This window comes from Camelina sativa, chromosome 8 (assembly GCF_000633955.1).
Source record: "Camelina sativa cultivar DH55 chromosome 8, Cs, whole genome shotgun sequence".
Lineage (NCBI taxonomy): Eukaryota > Viridiplantae > Streptophyta > Magnoliopsida > Brassicales > Brassicaceae > Camelina > Camelina sativa.
Genome location: NC_025692.1, coordinates 1,742,916 through 1,760,270, shown reverse-complemented (window position 1 = coordinate 1,760,270; position 17,355 = coordinate 1,742,916). Strand labels below are relative to the sequence as shown.

Here is a 17,355-nt window from a genome sequence, read left to right as displayed (position 1 = left end):
AAAGAATCGATTTTTATTAACAAAATCACTCGATCTAATCGCCTGATTGGCTTTATAACAATAGAGTATGGAATTATCGTGTTTTCATTGCTCAGTTTTACAATGTTGTTGAAGTCTGTATCTGTTGAGGTTTTAAATTTCGTATTTTCTATCGCAGTTGAGAAGCTATGCAACTGCTTCGGCTCAATCAACCGCTAACGTTAAGGTACTCACACTACACACCCTTATCGACTTTTACTATTCGTAGGAGCTCGAGTTTTTATATGTAAATCTCTATAATGTGTTTATTCCATTGATGCGAGAATCGTCTAGGCATGAAATGATGAACCGATGGATAGCTGGATTTTGTAATCGTTGGAAGTGAATTTGGATTTATACTTGTTGAGTTGATGATAGATTGTGTATGTTGTTTCTCAGGTGCCTATAGCTTTAGTTGGTGAAAATGGCAACTTTGCTTCATGGCTATACATTGCAGCTGTGAAAATGAATTCCTTGGAAAAGATTGAGTCCGATCTTTCTGAGATGATTGAGGCAATGAAGACAGCTCCTACTTTTGCTCAGTTTACAAAGGACCCCTCTGTTCCTAGAGCGACAAGACTGGCTGCTATTAGGGATGCTTGTGATCAGGCAAAGTTTGCTGAACCGACCAAGAACTTCCTCTGTATGTAACAAAACTTAATTTGGAAAGTGCCTTGTTTCTATGATTTTGATTGACCATGTTGGTTTTGATTGTATAAAGTTGTTTGCTTTCTGAAACAGCTTTGTTAGCTGAGAATGGAAAGCTGAAGAACCTAGATGCCATCGTGAAGAAGTTTATGCAGCTGACAAACGCACATAGGGGAGATATCAAAGTTTTGGTTACCACAGTCATGGTAAGCTATAGATATTTTGATACTGTATTCCCTCTTAACAGAACCTCAACTTTAAGGATTTTAACGAATGATTTTGATCAACAGCCGCTTCCCCCTGCTGAGGAGAAGGAACTGAGGGAGACACTCCAAGAGATCATTGGAGAAGGGAAAAAAGTAACTGTGGAACAAAAGGTATGGAATCTGATACATCACTGGCTTGTGATTATTAACGCGTGAAATGGAATTCGGAATATAAACATACTATGTCTGTGGTGGTGGTGATGTTGTATTGCAGATTGATCCAAGCATCTACGGTGGGCTAATCGTAGAGTTCCAACAAAAGGTGTTGGACATGTCAATCAGGACAAGGGCACAGCAGATGGAGAGGCTCCTCCGTGAACCTGTGGACTTCACCAACCTCTGAAAAATCTATCTTGAGAGAAACATCCCCCCAAGAAAACAAGTTTGTGACGATGCCACCCAATTGACAAATAAATATGGACCCTCTGGGGAAAACAATATATAGCTTTGGCCACTTATCTCGTTTTGAATTTTGTCATTTGCAATTTACCATTTGTTGTTGTTTGCTCTTCCTTCGAAATAAGCATTTTCGAGACGTCAAAATTTCAATGAGATTTTATATTGTCCTAGTTTTTGTTTGGTCACTTTAACAGAATTGCTTACGAGACAAAAACAAGAGTGTACATTAAGGTGCCACGAAGCCACATTATCTAATGACAACACCGTCATTGTTATTATTTGATATATACAAGTATACAACATACTTCTTTGGAGTATTTATAGGCAAAACCAAATTGACATGTTCTCGGAGACTAATTTTAAAGGAATATCCGAAAAAAAAATAAAAAAACAACAATTTTTTTGTTGTTGTAAAGGATTGTTCTTTTTTGGTTTGCATCGGCCATCCCTAACCTTAGGATTTCGTGTTCTTGCTCTGAGCGAAACCCTAGATTCGGCCATTTTCCCCATTGAGCAGAGATGCTGCGAGTAGCAGGAAGGAGGCTTTTGTCTGTTTCGCAGAGATCTTCGACTGCGACCTCCTTCGTCCTCTCCCGTGACCATACCCTTTCCGATGGCGGTAACTCCTCTTCCGCACCTAGATCTGTCCCCTCTGCGGATCTCTCGTCTTTCAGTTCTTACCACCGGAGCCTTGTCAGAGGTCTGCCGATCTACAAAACCTTTCTCTCTCTAGATTGATTTTTTTTTCATTTCTGCTGCTGTTTGTAGTTTCTATCAATTGAATGATTTCCAAAAAAGAAACCTTTTTTCTTTTTCTTTGCTTGTATGAATCAAGAGAATGATTGAGATTCGTAATCATATCCCAAACGTATCATCTTACTTGAAATTTCAATCGAATTCGAATTGACCAGTTCCGAGATGATCCTTTGTTTGATGAGAAAAAAAAAAAAAGCCTTTTTGATCATTTGTATCCCATCAATTGTCTTATTATTAGGGAGATTGATATTTTATCGTCTGTGGGGATATCATGTTTAGCTAATTATACTTTGTTTGGCGGATTCATTAGCAGCTAAAAAGGCAGGAGCTTGCATCAGTAGAAGAATCTGAAATTTAGTATTGTTAACCGAGAGAGCTATGTTTGTCATCTTAGCTTAAGAGTTTTGCTGTTTGTAAGCATCTCTATAATAATGAAGAGCAATCTGATCATTGAATTTGTTACCTTGGTTTTTGCATTAAATAGAGTTTAGTTGTCATTGAATTTGATTTTAAAATTGTTTGGATAAGTCTGTTAGCATTAGTCTTTTATCTCATGGATTCCACATTTCTGCACTTATGTTTTATTTTAGAACCATAACATTAACGCTAAGTCTTGATTGTGGTAGTCATTTACTGAACGTTTTGTTGCTTAATACTTATTGTGGTAGATTAATGTATCATTTCTGTTTTCAGGTTTCTCTTCCCAAGTTCTTGCTCAAGGAAATGAGATAGGTTTTGGTTCGGAAGTCCCAGCCACCGTGGAAGCTGTCAAGGCACCTAACTCAAAGATTGTGTATGACGACCATAACCATGAGCGTTACCCACCTGGTGACCCCAGCAAGCGGGCATTCGCCTATTTTGTCTTGTCGGGTGGGAGGTTTGTTTATGCCTCTGTTATCCGTCTTCTTGTTCTGAAGCTGGTTGTGAGCATGTCTGCAAGTAAGGATGTCCTTGCCCTTGCATCCCTCGAGGTTGACCTTGGGAGCATCGAACCAGGAACAACTGTTACAGTCAAGTGGCGTGGAAAGCCCGTCTTCATCAGGCGAAGAACAGAAGATGACATCAAACTGGCCAATAGCGTGGATGTTGGATCCCTGAGGGACCCACAAGAAGACTCTATTAGGGTCAAGAACCCAGAATGGTTAATCGTGGTTGGAGTCTGCACTCATTTGGGGTGCATCCCCTTGCCTAATGCTGGTGATTACGGCGGTTGGTTTTGTCCGTGTCATGGTTCGCATTATGATATCTCTGGAAGAATTCGGAAAGGTCCTGCACCATACAACCTGGAAGTACCGACGTACAGCTTCTTGGAAGAGAATAAGTTACTCATTGGTTAATGAATAAAGCACAAGCAAGAGTCAAGTGTCTTGGTCTGAATGATCTTTAATATGTTTTTGTTTTAATATTTTCCGGCATTCTAGCGCTTTCCTCACACTTTGTTCCCTCAGCAAGATTGTCTTGTTTTGCTGAATAATACAAACTTGTCATTGTATGACTTAGCATCTGTCTCATCTGGTGAAAGACAATGTTCATAGTCTCTGTTTATTATTTGAAAAGAATTTTGAATAGTGTCATACCTATTTATCAGTATATATACCGTTTGTAAAAGAGTTTCCATTCGTATCTTAGAAGTTCGTAGACGTCGGTCACACATCGAGCCACAGAATGTTTTTCTTATGTATTTTTTTTCTTATGGATTATGGTTGGAGGTGTTTGAGAATGTTTGTCAACCTTTATACATGTTCTCTCTGGAGAAAATATTTTGAAGACGTTCCAAGTTCAACTTCCAACTAAGCCACAAACTTTCTCTTCCATAGTGAGAAATCTGAGACTACTTCTTTGATGAATGCTGTCATTTATCTGATTGTATCTTAGCCTCATTTACTCATTTAGTTGGTTATCCATGATTCTACTTCTTTGATGATGTCCTCCTTTGTTCAAAGGCTTCTAAATCTCATTGGTGAAACACTATAAATTGCTGCTTATATCGTGGTGGCGGTGGCCTAAGAAAGACTTCACGTTAGAGAGTGTCCTTGATGATTCTCTTCCTGCTTACTTACCTTGACCGCTGTGAATCCTAAGAACGTGGTGACCCTAGCTAGTCACTATAGACGGCTCTCATCGTCGCAACATACAACAGATTTGCATAATACTCCAGTTAAGTATAAATAATTTGTGACAAAAAAATTCCTATTTTCTCAAAACATGTGTTCCCTTTTATCTACTTTTTATTTAAGAGAATCATACTGAAATAAAAATATTTATGTCACATGTTAACTATACTCAAAAAAATAAAAGTATATCGTAAAACCAACAAAAATGTCATGTAGTAGTATAATTTTAATATTAATTAATAAGGTTAAGAGAAAGAAAAAGGAAAAACAAAAAACAAATTGACCTTTTCTCGAAGACAAAATTTTTAAAAGGGGACTATTCTTTCTGTAAGCATCGGCCGTTCCTAACCTGAGGATTGTCTTCTTCTTCTTTGCTCTGAGAGCGAAACCCTAGATTCGGCCATAACCCATTTGAGCAGAGATGTTGAGAGTTGCAGGGAGGAGACTTTTCTCTGTTTCTCAGAGATCTTCGACTGCGACCTCCTTCGTCGTCTCCCGAGACCTTACCCTTTCCGATGGAGGAGCCGACTCCGCTTCAGCTCCCAGATCCGTCCCATCTGCAGATCTCTCATCTTTCAATTCTTACCAACGGAGCCTTATCAGAGGTCTGCTGATCTACAAACACTTTCTCTCTTGATTGATTGATTTTTTTTCATTTCTGATGTTGTTTACAGATTCTTTGATTGAATGATTCTATAAAAAAAAAATGATTTTTTTATTGTATGAGTCCTGGGAATGATTGAGATTGTTAGTATGGTATCTGGGCGATGATCTGCGCAAATTGACGTGACATCTGTTTTGAATTTCATGAACTAGAAGGTGTTGTATTATAGCTTGGTTTACCATTTCTCCTTACTGGATTAGTAGTTATGCCTCTAATGATTACTTGTTTTGTCCAAATGGAAGTGCACATTTCAATTTAGATTGATCGGATATGAATTGACCAATTCAGAGATTATCTTTTCTTTGATGAGAAAAGCTATTTGAGATCTTTGCTTGGGAGTTTTGTTTTGTTTTAAGCATGTTTGTAATACACCACCATCTGAGCATTGGAGTTGTTTGCTTGTTTTTCTTTTGTTGATAAGAGTAGTGTAGTTTCAACTGAATTTGATATTTTGGTAGAATTGTTTCGATGAATCTGTTATGCTCCTTTATTCTTCTATTGTTTGCAGCTATTTCTATGATCACTTCTTTCATCCAGAAGGAAATAGACCTTTGAGTTTATTGATCGAATATGAATTGACAAGTTCTTAGATAATCCTTTGTTTGATATGTATAGTTTCCTGTTTGTAAATCCTTGTGTCGTGTAATCCTTAGTGTGATAAACGCTAGCTTCCTGATATCTAAGTTTTAATCTTGCGTATTCATATTGATCATTGAATTTGGTTTCTTGATTTCTGCATTGATTAGAGTATAATTTTTTGGATATATCTCATACTCCTGCATCTTATACCTCATGGATTCTGTGTTTATTTACTTGTGTTTTATTATAGAAGCGTATACATTAATTTTCAGTGGTAGTCTTCTACTGCCTAATACTTATTGATGTGAATATATATATATATATATATATATANGAATGATTCTATAAAAAAAAAATGATTTTTTTATTGTATGAGTCCTGGGAATGATTGAGATTGTTAGTATGGTATCTGGGCGATGATCTGCGCAAATTGACGTGACATCTGTTTTGAATTTCATGAACTAGAAGGTGTTGTATTATAGCTTGGTTTACCATTTCTCCTTACTGGATTAGTAGTTATGCCTCTAATGATTACTTGTTTTGTCCAAATGGAAGTGCACATTTCAATTTAGATTGATCGGATATGAATTGACCAATTCAGAGATTATCTTTTCTTTGATGAGAAAAGCTATTTGAGATCTTTGCTTGGGAGTTTTGTTTTGTTTTAAGCATGTTTGTAATACACCACCATCTGAGCATTGGAGTTGTTTGCTTGTTTTTCTTTTGTTGATAAGAGTAGTGTAGTTTCAACTGAATTTGATATTTTGGTAGAATTGTTTCGATGAATCTGTTATGCTCCTTTATTCTTCTATTGTTTGCAGCTATTTCTATGATCACTTCTTTCATCCAGAAGGAAATAGACCTTTGAGTTTATTGATCGAATATGAATTGACAAGTTCTTAGATAATCCTTTGTTTGATATGTATAGTTTCCTGTTTGTAAATCCTTGTGTCGTGTAATCCTTAGTGTGATAAACGCTAGCTTCCTGATATCTAAGTTTTAATCTTGCGTATTCATATTGATCATTGAATTTGGTTTCTTGATTTCTGCATTGATTAGAGTATAATTTTTTGGATATATCTCATACTCCTGCATCTTATACCTCATGGATTCTGTGTTTATTTACTTGTGTTTTATTATAGAAGCGTATACATTAATTTTCAGTGGTAGTCTTCTACTGCCTAATACTTATTGATGTGAATATATATATATATATATATATATATATTAATGTATCATTTCTTTTTTCAGGTTTCTCTTCCCAAGTTCTTGCTCAAGGAAATGAGATAGGTTTTGGTTCGGAAGTCCCAGCCACCGTGGAAGCTGTCAAAACACCTAACTCAAAGATTGTTTATGACGACCATAACCATGAGCGTTACCCACCTGGTGACCCCAGCAAGCGGGCATTCGCCTATTTTGTCTTGTCGGGTGGGAGGTTTGTTTATGCCTCTGTTATCCGTCTTCTTGTTCTGAAGCTGGTTGTGAGCATGTCTGCAAGTAAGGATGTCCTTGCCCTTGCATCCCTCGAGGTTGACCTTGGGAGCATCGAACCAGGAACAACTGTTACAGTCAAGTGGCGTGGAAAGCCCGTCTTCATCAGGCGAAGAACAGAAGATGACATCAAACTGGCCAATAGCGTGGATGTTGGATCCCTGAGGGACCCACAAGAAGACTCTGTCAGGGTCAAGAACCCAGAATGGTTAGTCGTGGTTGGAGTCTGCACTCATTTGGGATGCATCCCTTTGCCTAATGCTGGTGATTATGGAGGTTGGTTTTGTCCGTGTCACGGTTCGCATTATGATATCTCTGGAAGAATTAGGAAAGGTCCTGCACCATACAACCTGGAAGTACCAACCTACAGCTTCCTGGAAGAGAATAAGTTACTCATTGGTTGATTAAATAAATCACGTCAGTCAGTCAGTGTCTGGGGCTCAAATGAACTTCATCTGTTTTTTGTTTTGTTTTTATTATATTCCGGAATCCGGCATTTTGAAAGCAAGATTTGTCTTGTTTTTTTGCTGAATAATACAAACTTGTGATATTTGTTGAACGTATACCCAAGCTTCGATTAATCTATTGCTCGTGAAAGACTCTCTATTCATTAGTTTATCGTATGGATATTGTATGAGAGAGATTCCTATAACGTTTCTCAAGATTCTTGGCGTCATCAACAATTTGGATTTGTAATTACGTTTGAGTTCCAATTTTAGATCTTGATGTTAAAACTGATGTTGGATCTTGATTTTACATGTATGAGCTCTTGTATCTAAAAGTAAATATTGGCTTTGATTATCTAAAGTAAGTAATACTTGTCACTTGTCAGTCATGCAAAAGGGGCATATAGCTAGATTTTTCTTTCTTTCTGGATTTGGTTATGTACTGAAAAGCATACAGGGACAAAAGAAATCATTTGAATCATATTAATCTTATTTATGTTCATTCTTTCTAAACTTTAGCTAAGAAAAATGGTTTGACCTTTTTAATAATTGGATCCCGGTCGTAGTAACCCCAGCCCTACCCTAGTAGTCAGCTACACTGGTTGCACATACAAAAGCCAAACCTCTTGATATGGGACGATGAATTATTGTTTTCCTTTAGGGATACGGAAGTGACTTTTTCCGACCCTTGCGACCTAACAACGGCCGTTACATACTAGCTAATCACAAGCCAAACACCCAAAACTAAGCAACCTCTCGTGTTTATCATAAGGCGACCGCTATATCTCTTATTATTTTATTCATATACATCAGATCAGCTGTCTTCTAAATTCAGACTGATTAATCTGGCGTTAAAATTAAAATCACATTTATCTAATATTAAAAATTCTATATTTAATCACTATTACTACATTATAGTGTTTTTTTCCGACATAAGCTAAGATATATCTGGATTAAATTGTAAGAAATAAAAATGTGAAAAAATGACAAAAAAAAATAGTCAACTAAAATAGCAAATATCGCCATCATGATATATAGAAGTCGTATGATTTATAAGTTCGTCTTTAGCGTTCCCGACCTAACTCAAAAACTCACCACCAACCCCATTTGTTTCCCCTTCTTGTTTTTTTTTTATATTCTTCTTGATCGATCAAACCAAGAAAAAACTCTTTCATACTTACCCCCGACCCAAAAAAAAATGGCAACCATTTCGAATCTCGCTAATCTTACCCGCGCACCTTGTCTCGACTCCAAATCTTCCTCTTCAGGTTCTGTCTTGCCCAGATCCTCCATCAGTTTCCGCACTTTGAACGCAAAGCTTTCATCTTCTCACCTTTCCCTTCGTTATAATCAACAATCAAGACCTTCCCTCTTGTAAGTCTGTCTATGTACACCAAAAAAATATGATCTTTCTTACCTGGAAACGTAACTCGAATCTCATGGTGTAGGCTATATAATATAATCAAGGTTCCTCTTTTTTTTTTTGGTTGGTAATAAAAATCTGATTTTGTTATGTTTTATTTTGGTGTTAATTTGCAGTGTGAGGTGTTCAGTCTCTGGTGGAAACGGAACAGCTGGAAAAAGAACACCTCTTCACGATCTATACGAGAAGGAAGGTCAGAGTCCTTGGTATGATAATCTATGCCGTCCAGTCACAGATCTTCTACCCTTGATTGCTCGTGGTGTTAGAGGCGTTACTAGCAACCCTGCTGTAATTTCCATCACCTCTCTTGTGTTTGGTTTTGCTTTTACTGACTCTCTGTGGTTTGTTCATTTGTCTTTACTCTTTTACTGTTTAAACCTGTGCAGATCTTCCAGAAAGCTATTTCCACTTCAAATGCTTATAATGATCAATTCAGGTACTCCTATTAGTATAGTGTTTGCATATTCTTGTGATTTGTCTTGACTTGTAGTTCATTCTAATAAAGTTGGATGATTTTTGGATTAGGACACTTGTTGAATCCGGGAAGGACATTGAAAGCGCGTATTGGGAACTTGTGGTGAAGGATATTCAGGATGCGTGCAAGCTTTTTGAGTCAATCTATGATGAGACAGATGGTGCGGATGGCTATGTCTCTGTTGAAGTTTCACCTAGGCTTGCTGATGATACCCAAGGCACTGTTGAAGCTGCTAAATATCTTCAAAAGGTTGTGGACCGTCGTAATGTCTACATTAAGATTCCTGCTACTGCTCCATGTATTCCTTCCATCAGGGATGTCATTGCAGCTGGGATAAGTGTCAATGTCACGGTATGTTATCCTAGAGTGAATCATTAATTCATGTTTGTATTGCAAGTGTAGAGTGTGATGATGTACTAGATCACTGGATTAGTCCAAGGGTGTTGAATGAATTTGATTATCTGGATGCACTGATGTTAACTTTTTTTCCAAATCTTTTCTCATTTTGTTCTGTTATGTTTCAGCTTATATTCTCAATCGCCAGATATGAAGCAGTGATTGATGCATATTTGGATGGCCTCGAGGCTTCTGGACTTGATGACCTTTCAAGAGTTACCAGTGTTGCTTCCTTCTTTGTTAGTCGGGTGGATACTCTCATGGACAAGATGCTTGAGCAAATTGGAACCCCAGAAGCTCTAGATCTCCGTGGGAAGGTAAAGCTCTATTCATGGCTGAGAATAATACACCAGTCAATGTGAATATCGAGTATGAGCTTATGACACAGGATATTGATACGATTTGCTTATAGAAAAGGATTTGATAGATTATAGAACTGGAATTACAAAAGGAACTAAGGATTTTGATAATGGAGCTCCTCCCACTCCCCCTAATAGACCTCACCAAAATACTCCCTAATCCTCTGTAACTCTCTCAGACCTTATTATAGCCATAGACTTAAGAAAATAACCTAAACCAACCATGGTTAACTCTCACAACAAACCCTGGTTAAGTTAAACTTAAGTAAATATTATTATGCATTTTCACTGCTTTTATCAGATATGTTTACTGTTGCAGGCTGCTGTGGCTCAAGCTGCGTTAGCATACAAGCTGTACCAGAAGAAATTCTCTGGCCCAAGATGGGAAGCTTTGGTTAAGAAAGGTGCCAAGAAGCAGAGGCTTCTCTGGGCATCAACAAGTGTTAAGAACCCAGCTTACTCCGACACCTTATATGTGGCTCCTCTCATCGGACCTGACACTGTAAGTCATTTGTTTGTTTGTTTGTTGAGTCTCTCATGTTTCACTGCCCAATATTTAAGTCTATGTTGAAGATCAAAAGGCTGTAGTGGAAGTATATTCATAGGCTCTGGATTATGTATGTAAACAAGCGTTTCCATTATTTTGGTTGTGGTTTTAGGTGTCAACCATGCCGGATCAAGCACTGGAAGCATTCGCAGATCATGGAATCGTGAAGAGGACAATAGATGCGAATGTATCAGAAGCAGAAGGGGTATACAGTGCACTAGAGAAGCTGGGAATAGACTGGAACAAGGTAGGAGAACAGTTGGAAGATGAAGGAGTAGATTCGTTCAAGAAGAGTTTCGAGAGTCTGCTCGGTACTCTGCAAGAGAAGGCCAACACCCTCAAACTAGCCAGCCATTGAAGTCATCATTTTGGTTTTGGTGGGTAAAATAAAATAAAAGAAGAACCTTTGGCTTTGGTTCTTCAACCCTTTTGCATTCTAATGTTGTTATTATAAAAAGGCTTTTGCTTGATGTTTCACATTGTGAACTCTTCTTTCTTCTTTGTTCTTTGCACGATGCTTCAAAGGAGGTTATTTAGTTTTTACCGTATCTGTAAGTTCCAATTTTCACTGAAAACACAACCGGCGACTGTCCTTGTCTTCTTTATTCTATCATATGTACCAAGAATTTGCATTTTGGTTTTAAATTCTGTTATTTTTTTCATAAAATAGCATCCACCCCCGCTTTTCCAACATTTGATAACAAATACACCCAGATTTTGCTACTACTATTTTCTCCCTATGAAATGACATTTTGCTCTCTTAACTTACTGGGAAAACGGCTAAAATCCATCCTAACAATTCGCTAAATGCTTTTTTATACATGAACTTTAGCCCCTGCAATTAACAACTCCAACTCAATTTGGATAAGTTTTAAGAAACTTTGGTCTGCTACTAGTACTCACAAATTCTATAGGTATCCACATGACCATGAGTAGATGGATTTGATGTTGTCGTTGTATTTTAAACCCTAAATTTCTAGAACCTGCAAATTCGATTGGTATTCACATAACTACGAGTATATGGATTTGATGTTACTATTACCCACATTTATGGTCATGTGTTATGGATTTGATAACGAACTTTGATGTGTTAATAATATCCACATTTATGGTCATGTGTTACTACTTACTATTACCCACAAATTTTATTGGTATCCACATGACTATAAATATATGGATTGATGTTGTTGTTGTATCATAAACCCTAAATCTCTAGAACCCACAAATTATATTGGTATCCAGATAATCATGGATATATTGATGTGATGTTGTCGATTTATCCTAAACCTTAAATTTAAGTCTTAAACCCTAACTCCTAAACCAAAAACCCAAAATATTGATATTGAATCACATAACTCCTAAAACTTAAATCGTAAGTTATAAAATCCTAAACACTAAATAGTAACTCCTAATTATAGTTATTTATTTATTTATTTGGCTGCCCCTCTCTCTCCTTGTATAAACCTTAAACCCTAAAAGAACACAATAGTGAGAGATTATTGAGAGGCTGTGTTAATGGCGTCGAATAATATGGCTAGCAACGTGGTGATATGGGACCAGGACACCTGTCAGATACCCAGTGGTGTTGAAGCTTCATCTGTATCAATGGCGATTCAAAAGGTTCTGAGGAATTCGGGATTTCATGGTAAAATAGAGATTATCACGAGCTTCCACCGATCAAAGTCATCTGCAGACACCCTCAAAGCCATCGAGAAGAGTGGAATTACATACGAAGAAAGCAAATTTGGTAAGCACCTCTGAATCTCTCTCTCTCTCTCTCTCTCTTTAATTAGCTCTCTTTCTCTCAATCTGACTTGAGAGTCTCGTGTGTGGTTTGAATTGAAACAGTGGATAAAGATGCGGCGAACATGGTTCTGAAACTGGCTTTGTATAAATGGACAAAGCAAAATAGGATTCCAGCAAATGTATTCATGATTTCAGGGGATGGTGGGTTTCTGGAAGAGGTCAATACCTTAAAACATTTGGGCTATCAGGTACACTGGTCTTATCGACCAGACTCGGTTAACGACGCGATTAGCCACTCAATCGACCCAAAGCTGTCTTGGTATTCTTTGGTAAGAGGACTTGGTTTTTGGGATCTGGTTCTTTCTTTGAGTAGTGTTGCATCATCTTGATAATCCTAAATAAGCTAAGGATTCCAGTGTCATTCATGAGATATGGTCACAAGAAGAAGTTTTAGGATCTCTATTTTTTTATATTGCAAAACTGTGTGGCTTAAATAAAGCAAATGTATTTTAAAAAAATCCCCAAATGTAAAATGTATTAAAATGAGCCCCAAATGTGTAGGGGTCGCATCATCAAGGCAAACCAATTTACAACATTATTTCTTTCTATCTCTCTCTCTCTCTCTCTCTCTCTCTCTCGCTTCTTCTTCAATACCTTAAGTAAGACACGTTTGGGCTATCAGGTACACTGGTCATACGGACCAGACTCCGTTAAGGACGCCATTAGCCAGTCTATTATTGACCCAAAGCTTTATTCGTTGGTAAGAGGACGTGGTCTTTTAGTGTTGCATCTTGGAGTAGCCAGAATAGAATAAGTAGAACAACTGTTCTGTTCGTTCATCTGTAGGGAGGTCAGAGTAAGTCTTCAGAGCCAGAGTAAGGGATATGTAGGAGTAGGGGGATGTCAGGATAAGTAATCATCAAGTGGTATTCATTGTATCTGTGCATTATCTAGTGCTCGTCAGAGCCAGAGTAAGTCATCAAGTTCTGGGTTCCCAATTAAATGAAGAAATCACAGAGAGTCACACTTTGGACTATCTCGTTGTTTATATTGCATTTAGCATTAGTTACTTCCAAGTCTTAGAACAAAAGCTGCTTTATGGGATATTTAGATTTTGCAGCTTGAGATATTGACAAATATTCTCATTTTTGTAAGGTAAGTTGACAAGTTTAGTTGTTATTATCGAATCCTACATTTTACCTGAAAGTTTTAGAAGTATTATGGATAATGTATCTGAGTTTAATAATTCTCAGTATTCAAAGTTTTTGTAACAAGTTTCTCATAAAGTATGTGTGGTTGCTATACCTTCTCTATTTATTTATTTATTGTTCCTTTTTTTTTAATGGGATTTGGATAATCTAATTGACAAAACTTGTTATTTCTTAGGGAACCTTAAGATCCAAATAATAATATTACAAATTATGAACTTAATTTGGGATTATATAGGGAAGCACCACTAGAAGTCGCTACAAAAAAAAAAAAATGGAGACATTTTATCTCGAAAAATACTTAGGTTCAGCCCTTGTTCACTCCCTCTTCTTTCAACCAATCATAATCTTCCATCTAATATTTCATTTAAAAAATAAATCAAAATAAAATAAAAAAGCAAAACAAATTCTATATACTTTTAATTAAGGAAAGTTAAATATTGGCTTGGTTTAGATTTTTAAAATTAGAACAAAATTATATGTCGGTTTGGGTTTACAAATTAAGTGGTTAGAGTTTAGATTTTACAATTAAAACAAAATTATATGTCGTTTGGGTTTACAAATGAGATGGTTAAGGTTTTAGATTTTACAATTAGAACAAAATTATATGTCGGTTTGGATTCACAAATGAGATGGTTAGGGTTTAGATTTTACAAGTAGAACGAAATTATATATCGGTTTGGGTTCACAAATGAGATGTTAGGGTTTAGATTTTACAATTAGAACGAAATTATATGTCGGTTTGGGTTTACAAATGAGATGATTAGAATTTATATTTAACAAGTAGAACGAAATTATATGTCGGTTTGGATCACAAATGAAATGTTAGGGTTTAGATTTTACAATTACAACGAAATTATATGTTGGTTTGGGTTTATTTAATAGCAGTTTAAATTTTCTATTTTATAATAATGTTTATAGATTTTATTTCCTTGTTTTTGTAGAAGAGTTTCGACGTGTAATCCAATTATTGGTTTTTTATCTCTCGGGAGACGTACCAACCAAAGTTTTAGTTTTTCAGTTTCAGTGAAATGGCGTCAATTTCATCATTTGGCTACCTCCCTCAATCCACAGCGCTCACCGGAGCTTCCTCCACCACTGTATGACGCCGTACCAGCTCATTGTTTCTTCTTCTTCCTTTAGTCACTGAAATCTCTCGTTTTGATTTTCTCAGAGATGCCGGACGAGTGTGGCTGCACGATTAGGCGACCAATCAGATGAATTCTCTCCTATTCGCTCAACCAGTTCGCTTCTGCAATCTTTAGTTTTCTGTCGATATTGAATTGCCTCCTCCTCCTCCTCCTAAGTAGTAGTGAATTGATTGTGTTTAATTAAAACAAAAAACAGGTGGGAATTGTGGGTGTGTTCATATCACTGGAGAGTTTGATCGCAGAAAATTGTTGGTTTCTTCTGTTGGTTTGTTGATTGGAGCCTTTGCATACGATGCTAAAGATGGAGACTTTTCAGCAGCTTCCCAATTCGCTGACAGTAAGAACTCCAATTCTCTTTTTTTTTTTTTCTTGAGGGCAGAGTCTGAGTTGAGTAGTTTCTTTGTGGAATTTTGAACTGTTTGGTTGCTCTGTTAGGAGTTTTGGCTGTGGAAGAAAAGATGTTTAGATGAATTTATCCCTGAAACTATTCTCTTTTGGTTGCTTGACAAGCTTTTCGAATATTTTCATAATGATTGTTGAATTCATCCATGTCTCCTTTTTATGATTCTACATTCTTTTGGGTATATATATGTCTGCACTCACAGTGCCAGCGCTTAAAGGAAAAGATTATGGCAAAACAAAAATGAAGTATCCCGATTATACAGAAACACAGTCTGGTCTTCAGTATAAGGTCACCCCTCATTTAGTGTCAAATCCTTTTATAGTTTAGAGTCTTTGTAGTGAACCTTTTTTAACTTGGAGATTTGAAATGAGTGCAGGATTTGCGACTAGGAACTGGGCCTACAGCAAAGAAGGGTGACAAAGTTGTGGTAAGGCATATCTATGGTCTCAAGTTTATCTACAAGTTTGATATAGTTAGAGAATTTGGAGTTTGCTTAATGTTTCAAAGTCCAGAATTTGCTACTAGTTATTTAAAAAATTGAGCTGGGCATGTCAGGTTGACTGGGATGGTTACACAATAGGTTACTATGGCCGCATATTTGAAGCTCGTAATAAAACAAAAGGGGGTTCTTTTGAGGTATGAACTCGTTTTGGCTCTTGTATGTTTCATTAGCAACACATGATTCAGTTCTTAACCTGTTTGTTCTATTTTTATATCCGTAGGGGGACGATAAGGAATTCTTCAAATTTACCTTGGGATCGAATGAGGTGTGTGCAATTCTAAGTTCATCTAGTTACTATGCTGGTTGTACCAGTTTAAAGCATGGACTCTATTGTTGAAGGTATGAATTGTTTGTTTTTGGGATGCTGCATGATTTTGGTGTTCCAGGTGATACCTGCTTTTGAGGAGGCTGTCTCTGGGATGGCTCTCGGTGGTGTCAGAAGGTTCAACATATTTCTAATATTTCTCACACTCTATATATTCTCCATATGATTTTCATTGGAAAGTTCATATAGTAAACAGAAACTTACCTCCATGGATCAGTGTAGAAGAGATGTCAAGTCTCACGCAAGTGACTGATGTTGGAATGAAAAGTGTAATAATTTTAGATTGGTATTGCAGGATAATTGTACCACCAGAACTAGGATACCCGGATAATGACTACAACAAGAGTGGGCCGAGGCCGATGACTTTCTCTGTGAGCCATTTTGTTTGTTTCATGTCTATATGTATAACAATATAAGAAAGACAAAAAATTTAAATGTTCTCTTTTATGTTGCGCAGGGACAACGTGCACTAGATTTTGTGCTGAGGAACCAAGGGCTCATAGACAAGACACTTCTCTTTGATGTTGAACTCCTCAAAATTGTACCCAACTGATATTAGACATCAACAGTCTACTACACTCAACGTACATATATATATTTATGATGTGTATACTTTTATCGGCACAGTTGTGTAAATTGAGCTCTGTTTATATCATATAATGTTGGATGCCAGCTTTAAGGATCTGTACTGAAGTGTCCTTATGATATATTCAATTAAATAGTCAGAAAAATGCGTTAAAATTTTTAAAGCATGGACTAAAATTTGATTCATCTTTACTTCAGTTCAGTGTATATAAATCTAAAATAAAATCAGTTTTGATTTTGATTCCAATAGAGAAGTAGTTGTGTATTGGATTGTACTTCACTTACAAATAAGTTTTGAGGTGACTTTATAATTCTTCTAGCTGTTATTAAATCTTCCTTTTGATTGAAGAAATTGTATAGGGGTTTACTTCGCAAACATAGCTTTTCCCTATTCGTATAACCTCATAGGGTTTAGTCGTTTAGACTTTGGATAATGATTATCCCTAACATAGATTAGTTATTATTACACTTCATAAATTTTTCTCGATATGTAAAAATATGAACACAAACAGTGTTTGCTTCTGTTGTTTTGACTTTTGTTGAGTTAAGCAAATATGGTTAATGGGTTCAATGTCAGAGTCAGCATTAATGGAGACTGCAAAAGAAAAGAAAAAGAACCAAGTTGGAGTGACGCATTGTAGAAACCCCTTAGGTGAGAGTTGTGTCTTTCCAAGTACAAAACCGAGCGATGAATCAACATATATGCATTTTTATGTATGAAATCAAGACCTGAACATGAGTCCTTCCTCTCTTGAATCGAACGTTTTAAACTGTGGGCATAATGGGAGTCCACGTGCAATTAATGCAGGTCCTATATCTACCACTTACCAGCTAGCCCCCGTCTATTTAATATC

At 36.7% G+C, this 17,355-nt stretch overlaps 6 protein-coding genes across 6 annotated transcripts in view; all 6 read left to right on the top strand.

Moving 5' to 3' along the window:
- LOC104705596 (ATP synthase subunit O, mitochondrial-like) overlaps positions 1–1,501 on the top strand; it is a 2,161-nt gene extending 660 nt beyond the window's left edge. Inside the window, exons 2-6 of the mRNA XM_010421621.1 lie at positions 158–205; positions 418–661; positions 760–872; positions 957–1,043; positions 1,147–1,501. Of these exons, the coding sequence (XP_010419923.1) occupies positions 158–205; positions 418–661; positions 760–872; positions 957–1,043; positions 1,147–1,275 (621 nt within the window). The 3' untranslated portion in view covers positions 1,276–1,501. The remainder of the gene's footprint in view (positions 1–157; positions 206–417; positions 662–759; positions 873–956; positions 1,044–1,146) is intronic.
- LOC104705595 (cytochrome b-c1 complex subunit Rieske-4, mitochondrial-like) lies at positions 1,653–3,661 on the top strand. Its single transcript, XM_010421619.2, has 2 exons — positions 1,653–2,031; positions 2,781–3,661. The coding sequence occupies exons 1-2, from the start codon at positions 1,851–1,853 to the stop codon at positions 3,422–3,424; spliced, it is 825 nt and encodes a 274-aa protein (XP_010419921.1). The 5' UTR covers positions 1,653–1,850; the 3' UTR covers positions 3,425–3,661.
- On the top strand, positions 4,498–7,548 carry LOC104705594 (cytochrome b-c1 complex subunit Rieske-4, mitochondrial-like). The gene is made up of 2 exons (XM_010421618.2): positions 4,498–4,806; positions 6,696–7,548. The coding sequence occupies exons 1-2, from the start codon at positions 4,623–4,625 to the stop codon at positions 7,337–7,339; spliced, it is 828 nt and encodes a 275-aa protein (XP_010419920.1). The 5' UTR covers positions 4,498–4,622; the 3' UTR covers positions 7,340–7,548.
- Positions 8,436–11,213, top strand: LOC104705593 (transaldolase). Its single transcript, XM_010421617.2, has 7 exons — positions 8,436–8,755; positions 8,921–9,092; positions 9,191–9,240; positions 9,330–9,630; positions 9,804–9,992; positions 10,354–10,536; positions 10,694–11,213. Exons 1-7 carry the CDS (start codon positions 8,580–8,582, stop codon positions 10,937–10,939), a joined length of 1,317 nt encoding a protein of 438 aa, XP_010419919.1. The 5' UTR covers positions 8,436–8,579; the 3' UTR covers positions 10,940–11,213.
- On the top strand, positions 11,920–12,854 carry LOC104705591. The gene is made up of 2 exons (XM_010421616.2): positions 11,920–12,328; positions 12,430–12,854. The coding sequence occupies exons 1-2, from the start codon at positions 12,097–12,099 to the stop codon at positions 12,714–12,716; spliced, it is 519 nt and encodes a 172-aa protein (XP_010419918.1). The 5' UTR covers positions 11,920–12,096; the 3' UTR covers positions 12,717–12,854.
- On the top strand, positions 13,013–16,625 carry LOC104705590 (peptidyl-prolyl cis-trans isomerase FKBP19, chloroplastic). Its single transcript, XM_010421615.2, has 11 exons — positions 13,013–13,087; positions 14,557–14,635; positions 14,710–14,779; positions 14,883–15,023; positions 15,292–15,377; positions 15,466–15,516; positions 15,645–15,725; positions 15,812–15,856; positions 15,978–16,033; positions 16,212–16,287; positions 16,374–16,625. The coding sequence occupies exons 2-11, from the start codon at positions 14,567–14,569 to the stop codon at positions 16,467–16,469; spliced, it is 771 nt and encodes a 256-aa protein (XP_010419917.1). The 5' UTR covers positions 13,013–13,087; positions 14,557–14,566; the 3' UTR covers positions 16,470–16,625.

Coding starts and splice junctions, on each gene's coding strand:
- LOC104705595 (XM_010421619.2), top strand. CDS start 1,851: ATGCTGCGAGTAGCAGGAAGGAGGCTTTTGTCTGTTTCGCAGAGATCT. Junction 2,032..2,780: donor CCACCGGAGCCTTGTCAGAG/GTCTGCCGATCT, acceptor TTCTGTTTTCAG/GTTTCTCTTCCCAAGTTCTT.
- LOC104705594 (XM_010421618.2), top strand. CDS start 4,623: ATGTTGAGAGTTGCAGGGAGGAGACTTTTCTCTGTTTCTCAGAGATCT. Junction 4,807..6,695: donor CCAACGGAGCCTTATCAGAG/GTCTGCTGATCT, acceptor TTCTTTTTTCAG/GTTTCTCTTCCCAAGTTCTT.
- LOC104705593 (XM_010421617.2), top strand. CDS start 8,580: ATGGCAACCATTTCGAATCTCGCTAATCTTACCCGCGCACCTTGTCTC. Junction 8,756..8,920: donor CAATCAAGACCTTCCCTCTT/GTAAGTCTGTCT, acceptor GTTAATTTGCAG/TGTGAGGTGTTCAGTCTCTG. Junction 10,537..10,693: donor CTCTCATCGGACCTGACACT/GTAAGTCATTTG, acceptor TTGTGGTTTTAG/GTGTCAACCATGCCGGATCA.
- LOC104705591 (XM_010421616.2), top strand. CDS start 12,097: ATGGCGTCGAATAATATGGCTAGCAACGTGGTGATATGGGACCAGGAC. Junction 12,329..12,429: donor ATACGAAGAAAGCAAATTTG/GTAAGCACCTCT, acceptor GAATTGAAACAG/TGGATAAAGATGCGGCGAAC.
- LOC104705590 (XM_010421615.2), top strand. CDS start 14,567: ATGGCGTCAATTTCATCATTTGGCTACCTCCCTCAATCCACAGCGCTC. Junction 15,378..15,465: donor AGTCTGGTCTTCAGTATAAG/GTCACCCCTCAT, acceptor AAATGAGTGCAG/GATTTGCGACTAGGAACTGG. Junction 16,034..16,211: donor GCTCTCGGTGGTGTCAGAAG/GTTCAACATATT, acceptor TTGGTATTGCAG/GATAATTGTACCACCAGAAC.